Source organism: Aegilops tauschii, chromosome 6, assembly GCF_002575655.3.
Source record: "Aegilops tauschii subsp. strangulata cultivar AL8/78 chromosome 6, Aet v6.0, whole genome shotgun sequence".
NCBI lineage: Eukaryota > Viridiplantae > Streptophyta > Magnoliopsida > Poales > Poaceae > Aegilops > Aegilops tauschii.
The window spans coordinates 31,879,347-31,889,240 of record NC_053040.3 but is presented as its reverse complement, the minus strand read 5'-3'; the positions used below and the strand labels follow the sequence as shown (position 1 = coordinate 31,889,240).

General features: G+C 43.2%; 1 protein-coding gene across 2 annotated transcripts; it reads left to right on the top strand.

Moving 5' to 3' along the window:
* The first annotated feature begins 3,066 nt into the window (after positions 1–3,066).
* Positions 3,067–9,511, top strand: LOC109779615 (uncharacterized). 2 transcript variants are annotated; one of them, XM_020338252.4, is made up of 5 exons: positions 3,067–3,432; positions 3,983–6,115; positions 7,085–7,205; positions 7,997–8,056; positions 8,142–9,511. In XM_020338252.4, the coding sequence occupies exons 2-5, from the start codon at positions 3,993–3,995 to the stop codon at positions 9,156–9,158; spliced, it is 3,321 nt and encodes a 1,106-aa protein (XP_020193841.1). In that variant the 5' UTR covers positions 3,067–3,432; positions 3,983–3,992; the 3' UTR covers positions 9,159–9,511. The 2 variants fall into 2 exon arrangements, with proteins under 2 accessions (XP_020193841.1, XP_020193840.1); XM_020338251.4 differs by having other exon boundaries at positions 3,973–6,115.
* The last annotated feature ends 383 nt before the right edge of the window (positions 9,512–9,894 follow it).

Here is a 9,894-nt window from a genome sequence, read left to right as displayed (position 1 = left end):
AGCTAGTTCAAGCAAGAGTTTTATACATGAAAAACAATGCTCACAAGTGTAAGAACAACTGTACATTGTATAGAGCCAGAGATGTTTGGATGGTCGAACAAATAAGCAAAATTACATGGTTATAACACACCTATTGAGCTGCACGACCTCATTGAGCCCTAAGATAGTTGGATTATCATGCTCGAGCTTTTCTGAGAAACCTAATGACACCTCAAAGGGTATCCTTATGTTGGTTATGGGGCCCATAGTACATGAGTTCATGGGTTGATCCATAATTGACCATAGTGAGATGTGAACTTAGGTCTGGACCGACCCATGCATTAGCTCATATTAAGTGTCTGTACCAAAAAAATATGATGAAGTAGATAATTAGGTTGCTCGTAGTGAAGAGTAACATGCACTAGTATCATGCATAATACTAATTTATGATAATAGCGACCACGTAGATTATCTAAAGCGGTTTATACACTTTAGAGAACTAGAGGGAGCAATAGTAGTAGTTTTGCTTTGGCTCATGACAAGCTAGGAAGACAACATACCCCATGTTGTTTTTGATGTGTCTATCCGGCTAATGACCGTTGCATGCAAAGTAAAATTGGAGTTCCATGGATCAAGAGAAACAAAGACATACCAAACTATGATCAAAATGCAAAATAGAAGGTCTGAATGCTCGAACTTGTTTCAATTTGCATTATTTAGAAACTTTGAATTGATCTTCTTTTATGACAATATTATGCACAACAATTATCGTAGGGGTTTGGATTTAAATTCTTTGGCCCTTATTTGTTTCTCTAGTAGGTGGGTAAAGTCTCATATAAATTCCAACAATTAGCATCATCTCACATTCATTTTCGCGGTGCATGTTTCTAAACTCAAAGAAGGCACTCCAACCGATGGACAATGTAAGTAATAAAATACTCATTGTGTTGATGCATACCGACATCATTGTGCAACCCATGTGCATTTGTGCCGAACACTTGATCAAGGGAGGCGCACGAGCAAGTTCCGCAGGTGCTTAATGTCTTGCAAGTGCACATGGCTGGTTGACAAGCACAATTCATGAAAAAATTTAAGCATAACTTATATACCAAAGTCTAAATGGATAAAGTAAGGCAATTACCAACCCCACAACTACTTTGTCACATATGCAGCTACGTTCGCACCCAAGCCGTTGTTTAGAAATAGCTTATTCTATCGGTTGCTAGGAAAATGGTAAACAAGGGAATTAAACTATGTATTAACTAAAACATAAAATGAATACTATGACTAAACCGAGAAATAAACTAAGGAGAACTAAGGCAATGTTTACTCGAGCAAAAATGGTGTTTATGCAACGGGTCAGTAGTTGGTGGCGCTTGTATGTGTTAATCTAATGATGGGTCAGTGCTAGTTGGGTCACTACCACATAATTTGGTTAGTGATAATGATTTACTAAGCATGGGCAGTTCCTCACATAACTTTACCTATAACCTACCGTCTGTTGAGGCAACTCAATTTTCTTCTTCCCTGTCGCATACTGCCACATCTAAGGAAGAAATTAAGGCCGCAAAGAGTGGACCAAAGGCATTAATTTTTATGGACAATAGTACTTCCTATGTAAGTTGTGCTCATCTCAAGATATCAAAGAATATCACTTGTAAGGTCTATCAGTTCACACAAATACCAATCAACTTCATGTGAGCCCTCGCGAGTTGGATGTCTTCAACTACACCGGTGAATTGGACTTCTCAAACACTAAGTTCACCATAAAGTGAATAAAACCATTAAGAGACACATACATAAACGAGTACCCTATTTCAATCTTGGTGTACTAGGTCATATCCATAACCAACCAATACTCAAATAAATATATCACTAAAAGGAGGTTCAAGAGTGATTGCGATCCATCATGGAGACCGTGATGGGGAAGGAAGAAGGAGTGGTGGAGGTGGCATTGGCGATGGTGGTGATGGAGTCGGTGACGTGGTGGCGGCGGCGACGACACATGGCAGGCGCTTGGTGGTGGCGTCGCCTTGGATGTCTTCCTTCTCGATCTTCCTTTAATGAACAACCTTCTGCACCGTCAACAACTTGGAGTACTTACCATGGTTTTGTCCAATGGAAGGAAACAAAGTGTAATATGAAACTAAACCTCTATACATGAGTTTCTTTTCCTGCTCCTCATGGGCTCAAGAGTTCCTCAACTTCCTTCAATTCCGGGGTGACACTATAGAATCTGCTACCAGCCTTATTATTACCTACTGAACGAGCATCACATGCATGCAAATAAAAATGGAGTTCCATTGATCGCTAGAAGAACATGTATACCGGGCGAATACGATCACAATGAAAAAAAAGATAAAGTAATCAAACCTAAGAACTTCTTTGATTCACATGGTCCTCGGAACTTATGAATAGAAAAAAAAAACCCGCAAGATTGAAGTGTCATATCCTATTGAATGTGATCTAAGCGATTTTTATATTAGTCTATAAAGGAAGTACATGATATCCGTGTAAAAAATCCTACCCGACTCGAAAACACATAAATTTGCATCAAGAGTGTTTGACGTTACAGAAAAACAAATGAAACTATAACAAGATATTTGAGTGGAAGAAAAATTTACCCCCAAAACATAGTGCATTGCGAAATTGATAATCCTACATCCCCGAACCATTTATAGTTGTTTTACAAAAAGAAAACATACACAATAGCAAATCAACGCCATTACACTCATTATTGAATGCACTTTCACATCATATAGATTTATATTATTGTAAATGTTCATACTGATTTATATAAAATTTGGTCAAACTTTATCAAGTACTATGACTTTAGTCAGATGTAACATGCAGAATTAATAAAAACGGAGGGGAACATATCCCCTAAGCTCCTCTAAAAATCATATGAATTCCTTTGAGTGTAAAATAAAAAATCTTATGAATTTGCTGCGAATCAAATGAGCCCGATCTGCAACATTTTATGATCTGAAAATCCGAGTTATTGTCTGGTTGGTTGAGATGACGTGGCCGGACCCAACCAGCAGCCGAGGTCGAGCAGAGCCAGAGCAGAGGCGCCTCACGTGACACGAGTCGTCGTATCGTAAGTTCGTAACCCACCCACCCATCTACCCCACCCCCATCCCCTCCTCCACTCCTATCCCCCCTCTCCGTTTCCCCTCCCAACCGCAGGCGGCGGCGGCGGCGCACCAAGCCAGCGACCCCAACCCCACCTCCCTCCACCGGCCCTCGTCCTGCTTCGGCCGGTCAAGGGGCGCCCGCTCCCGCCTCCCTCCCTCCCTCCTCCTGCGGCCGGTCGCGGCGGCATGCTGGCGTGAATCGAGCGGCGCGGCCTGAGACGAAGGCGAGGGGCGAGCACGAAGAGCGACCGCGGCGGCGAGCTGTGGTACCGCGTCGTCGACGGATCCCCTCCTCCCCGCCCCGGCCAATCCCAAGGTATGCATAGACGGTAGACCCTAAACCTAAACTATATATTTTTTTGCATCTGCCGCTGAACCCTACCATGATTTGGTAGTACGTACTAGCTGTGGAAACTCGTCAGCTGGATTGGGTTTGGTTGCTTGAAGCACGCGTGATTGTCCCTTGCTAGTGGAGTACTATGTGATTTTGGGGCTCTTATATGTATATATGTATGCTGTGATTTTGATGTAGAAAAGCTGTTGGAGTGCTTCTGTATGGGTTTCTAGTTTGTAGACAAGAGACTGAAATTTTCCTTATAAGATGAGCAGTTAGAATTGAACGCGCACGTGTGCATCTCATGACAAATAGTATATGAGTGTCCTGTTTTTCATCTCTACAAACAACACAGAGAGTAGAACATCATGTTTAGTCTATTGTAGAACTTAGGTCCTGTTCATTTGATTGGCAACAACACAGCATAGGCCACTTGTGAATTAGTGCAGGAGTTTCGTTTCATTTCATCATTCATACTTTTATGCTTCATCAACTGATTATTCTCATTCTTATGTCTTGGAGCTCTGAAAAGAGGCTGCACAATGGAGTTATCAAAGCAGGGCCAGGAACCCATGTCAGCTAGCATGGGATCTCAAGCACTCCCCTCTTCAAATATCCAACCTACTCAGACCGGGTATCCCACTGCATTCTATCCTCCCCTATCTGCTGGCTGGGGTGCACAGCCAATGTTCTCTACGGGAGCTTCGGTACCTGTCAGTTCATATTATATTGTCCCTATGAGTCAACAAGCTGCCCAAGCTGGTGCTTCCAGGCCAGAGACTTCACATCCTATATCTGTAAGCAGAGTATCATTGAGGCCGCCGCAGCAGGTGCTGAATGTTCAAACATCTTTGCCAGCAATGACTGGATCACAGCTGTCGCCATCTGTTGCGGGAAAGAAAAGTGTTGCTTCTCCAAAGGTTCAGATGATGAAATCTGCATTATCTACCAAGCGTCCTGCACAGAAAGAACTACCATCAAAGGCTCAGCCTCAGCAGTTTGAATCTGTGAGATCAAAGTTCAGGGAGTCACTTTCTGCTGCACTCGTAATGGATTCTGACCAGCAGGATAAGAAACAATCTGCACAGAACCTTCAGTCTGATGGGTCAGCAGACCAGAAGAAGGTGGAGGGAGATGAAGTGCAGGATACAGTGATGACCACATCCAAGGATGCGAGTACAACCAATTCAGAGGCAGACAATGCTGATGTTGCTAAGAAATGCGAGGGAGATAAGAAGTTAGGCTGTGGCATAGCATCAGACATGATCACAAGCACAAATGATGATAAACAGCAACAACTAAAGCACCTTCCTTCAGAAGATGAAGTATTAGGCCAAAGTATGGTTGTCACAGATGAACTCTTGCAAGGTCATGGCCTTTGTTGGGTTTCTGATTTTGCTGCTGGGATGCCTGAACCTGTGACACAACCTAATTTGAAGAGGGACAGGGCTTCTGATATTGAGCCTGGGGTTACAGGCAATTTGACAGAGTCTGAATCAAAAAGAATAAAGTCTACAGACAAGGCAGCAACAGATAAGGCTAGTATGATCCAGAAGGCTGAAAGCTTGGCATTTAGAATTGAAGAGGAACTCTTTAAACTGTTTGGTGGAGTGAACAAGAAGTACAAGGAGAGAGGCAGATCTCTTCTGTTTAATCTAAAAGATAAAGGCAACCCTGAGTTAAGGTCGAGGGTCATATCTGGAGAACTTGCACCCGATCGCCTTTGTTCAATGACTGCGGAGGAACTTGCTTCCAAAGAGCTCTCAGAGTGGCGGTTGGCTAAAGCCGAAGAACATGAAAAAATGGTTGTCCTTCCTAACACTGAAGTTGATGTCAGGCGTTTAGTGAGGAAAACACACAAAGGAGAGTTCCAAGTTGAAATAGAAGAAACTGATGGTATTTCAGTGGAGGTTGAGCTTGGGGGTAATGTTCTATCTCATGTTCCACCAAAAGCTGTTGAAAGTGAAACAAAAACCAATGATGAAACAAGTATGGATGATAAAACTGGTGTAGAAGTTAAGGACAAGGGTTCTGATGGCATGTCACAAGATGAGGATGGTGGGACAGGTGACAATGATTCATCAGGCAATGTTGAATATATTGAAAATGAGAAAGCAGATCTTATTGATGAACTTATGGTCGATGACTTGAAAGACGCAGAGAATCTTCCACCAATTCCTTCGCTAGATGAATTCATGCTGGGGTTAGATTCTGAACCACCTTTTGAAAATTTATCAGCTGGGACACCGCAAAAAGATCTCAGTGATTCTGATGAACCTAGCTCCACCTTAGAATCTGAGAAACTTCCTGAGACAGAAGATAAGCAGTCTGCACAAAAGAAGGCCAGATCTGAATCAGATGTGCCGGCTTTACAGGGTAAATCGGAGTCCAAGTCAGAATCACCCAAACAGAAGTCAGAATCACCCAAGCAGAAGGTTGGTTCAGAGTTGGTTCCTGATGTGCCGCGCGATGGAGAGTTAATCAAATCCTCCCCTGAGAAAGTCGAATCTAAAGAACCTGCTGCTGCTAGTGCTAATATGTCGAATCCTGTTTCGACTGTGAACCATAAGACAACTGCTGGTCCTATGATTCGTGAGAGTATATGGGAGGGTGCGATTCAGCTTACTCTATCGTCACTCACGAATGTTGTTGCCATTTTCAAAAGGTTTGTTTCATTGGAGAATTGTTTGGTTGTTACCAACTTAGCTTGTCCTGTTGATCTAATCACATTCCCTCTTCATTTTCATCATCTTAAAACGCCTTTTAATTTTCCTTTAGTGATCATTCTGTATGTTGCATTCTTGAACTTGTTTGATCTGGCCTTCAGTTTTCTAATGGCACGGGTGGAAATCCACTCAATTAGGTAATACTATATGTTACTGAAATGGGACAGCTTCTATACCACTATGTAGTTCATGAGTTTCCGAAAAAGGATTTACCTCACCATCTACACTTTTATCGGACCGTAGTGGTCTTCAGCCGGCTTCTGAACCATTCTCTCGAATGTTCACCTTCCGTTGCCCTTTCCCCCCAACCATGCGGTATTAGTGATTCTAACTGAAGAATGAAATGGTTTTTTTGTAAGTGAGAATGCATTATTGAGCACTGGGCTTATATTCATCTTGCAAATAGTTATGCACTTATGCTTATGTGCAGTTTAGTTTGGGCCTGTACCAACGAATTCCTGTCTACCAAGAATGGCTGCGATTCCTGATTAAAAGATGTTCGGACTTCCTAAAGGAGTAAGAAAAAAATAAGGCTGGTGAAAAAGAACAAATGAAAACACTACATGCAAATATGCTATGTCAAATTATTATACTCGGGCAATTTTTTGATGGCATGTTTCTAATTTACGTAGTTATGCTAAGTGGCAAACAGTTGTGAAAGCAAATGTTTAACATGCGAAGCACATGCTACTTGCTAGTACAATTAAGGGGGGCACCAGTTGCTGAGTCTCTCACCGTCTCACATGTGGAAGTTAAATTATTGCGCATGATCTGCATGAATGAGAGGATAAATGTGAGCGTTAGCTCCTAAATTAATGAATATGGACTGCTTTTTGGCTACATGTGACCTTATTCGGTACTTAATATTTGTATTGGTTCTGACATATCTTGAAATTTCTCTTGTACAGTGGTGAAAAGCCATCTGGGAAAGAATGGAGTAGCTTAATTGAAATCAAGGGGAGAGTTAAACTTAGTGCTTTTCAAGATTTTCTCGAACAACTTCCCAAATCTAGGAGCCGCGCTATAATGGTAATTCTGTTTTGAATGCATAATTTGTTTCTAGATGATGTTCTTACTGGAATGATTATGGTTTTACACATTTATGCTGGCTACTTTCCAATATGTTGTGGATGCTAGATAACTCTCCATGTTATAATCACACGCTCATTAGAGGTCAATGGCATATGTCCATCTGGTAAAAGAAAAATGAAATCAGTGATGAGAATAGATGTTTTGATCCCTCTCGTGTCCAGAGCTCAGAATTTTGGAGGAAAATAGCCTCAGATTTTTATAAAATTCCTCTAAAGTTTCTACCTTGAATGGGTGGGTCCTAAACTGGCAATATTTCAAAAAGCAATACTAGTACAATGGCATCTGTCATGTTTTTTGAGATTTTCATAATATCTAGATACACTGTTGTTTAGAGGCAGGGACATGTGCAGGTGTGTTGGTACTTTTATGCTAGTCGCCAGAAATTTTTCCTAGCAGGTGCTTAAGAAATCTATATCTGTACTTACTTGATAATGTGTGTACTTCTCAAGCTAGCTGGTGAATATATTTTGAATCAGAACAGTATATGTACTTGTAATTGTTACCATTATGCAATTAGATTGGTACTGCCCAATTGAATTATTTCACTAGATAGCGCAAGAACTGCAAATAATAGTGTTGTATTCCTTCTAGGATTGTATTTCCACTTGTACTGCTTATGTCTACATGCACATAGTTAAATTATGTGTCCTGTGCTGCATTTAATTCTCTGTTCCGCCATCGAGAATCCGTTCCATCTGTTTTAAGTACCTGTACTGCTACTTCTATAGGTAACGGAGCTGTGCTGGAAGGAGGGTTCGTCGGAGAGTGGCCGCCAACAACTCTCGCAGGTTCCTTTTCTAAGTCAGATCACCCATCATGAGCTTACCAGAGTTTTGATGATTGTTTTCACTAAATTGGCTCGTTCTTTTGCAGACAATTGATTCATATATTGCAGATGAGAGAGTGGGACTAGCTGAGCCTGCAGATGGACTGGAGCTGTACCTGTGCCCTCCTCAAGGGAAAACTGTGGAGATTCTCTCCCAGCACCTGCCAAAGGAGCACTTGGGTGGTCTCGCTGTGGCAGAAACGTCGATAATTGGAATCGTCGTCTGGCGGAGACCCAGCGTTCCTAGGGTGTCCTCCCATCAGAGGCATGATGGTTCCAAGAGGCAGTCAGCCCCAAGGAAACCCCAGGTTACCGGTTCTACTTCGGCCCATAGGCCCTCCGCGCCCCAGAACTCTCACGGCGTGCCACCAGGTTTTCCCAACCAGCGCCACCACCAGCACCAAGAGGAGGATGTAACCGATGACGATGTGCCCCCAGGTTTTGGGCCTGGCGTTGTTGCGCGCAGGGATGAAGACGATCTCCCCGAATTTAATTTTGTTAACCCCGCTGCTAATGTAACGACGCATGCCTTCAAGGGCCAACGGCATGTACCACCGACCTCTGCTCGCCCAGTCGAGCAAATGAGGGAATTGGTTCAGAAGTATGGTAAAAGATCATCTGTTGAATCGCGTCCGTGGGCTGACGACGACGACGACGATGATATACCAGAGTGGAACCCCATCCAGCAAAGTAGGCAGCCGCCTCCATTTACACCCACCCCGCAGCAACCACTCCCACCACCACCACCACTGCCGCCCATGCAGCAGATCCACCATGCGTACCAGCAGTACAACCCAAATGCAATGCAGCCTCTCCTTCCCCAGGTTGCAATGCAGTACAGCCTTAGTAGCCAGCAGCAGCTCCCTTTGGTCCAGCAGCAGCTTCAGCCTTCGCAAACATGGCAGCAGCAGCCTAGTGCCTGGTGGCCGGCGACGGCGCAGCAGGGTGGGCCGGCCGCCGCCGGCTCTGCTGTTCCAGCACCCCAGTATGGTGGTGTGATAATGCCTAATGGTAGCAGCGCCCAAGCTGGGAATCTAGGTGGCGCCCCCTGGGGACAGAGATAGAAACGAAGATGTAAAATTTAGCTCTCTTGTTTTCTTTGTAGCTGCCAGCGTCAGTTCTAGTGTTGGTCTCTTTTACCTCTTTTAGCTTACAGATTCGTGTAAGTATGTGTACACCCCTCCTGTACCCGAGCATGTAACTCTAGATGCCTGTGTGGGTTGTATTTCGTAATAAACATCATAGGATCTGTCGCACTGAACCATTGCTCTCCTTGGACAAGACATTCTGTAAACGGTTGTTTGGACGCAGAAAAATTTGGCAATAATGTTTGGACGCAGAAAATAAGTTGTAAACGGTTTGGAACTCTTAAGTGACATTTTGATGCATCCGGATTAATAATTTTAGTGAATTATAACTCTGGTCTTCCCTTGAATTAGTAGCCATGATGGTTGAGGCAAGAGCCCACGGGAGATGCACTTCTATTTTTGTGCAGTTGATGTTCCGTAGGACGTGGGTTGGTGGATGGGAGCTGTCTGCCCGTGATCTTTTGCTGTTGTTCCGCTCGTGCATGATGGGCTGTCGGGACTATTCCTCATCTTTTGAAAAGGCTGCAAAATATTTCCCTGTTTTTTTCAGTAAGCTTATAAGCACCTTTTATCTGCAAAGTAACATATTACCTTTTTTTTGAGGTGCAGTAACATATTACCTATGCTCCAAAATATTTACGAGGTTAGAGAAAACGTACCATCAAACCTTTTATTAGGAAGTGAACAAGAAACGCTTGGGCTTGCCAGTTTA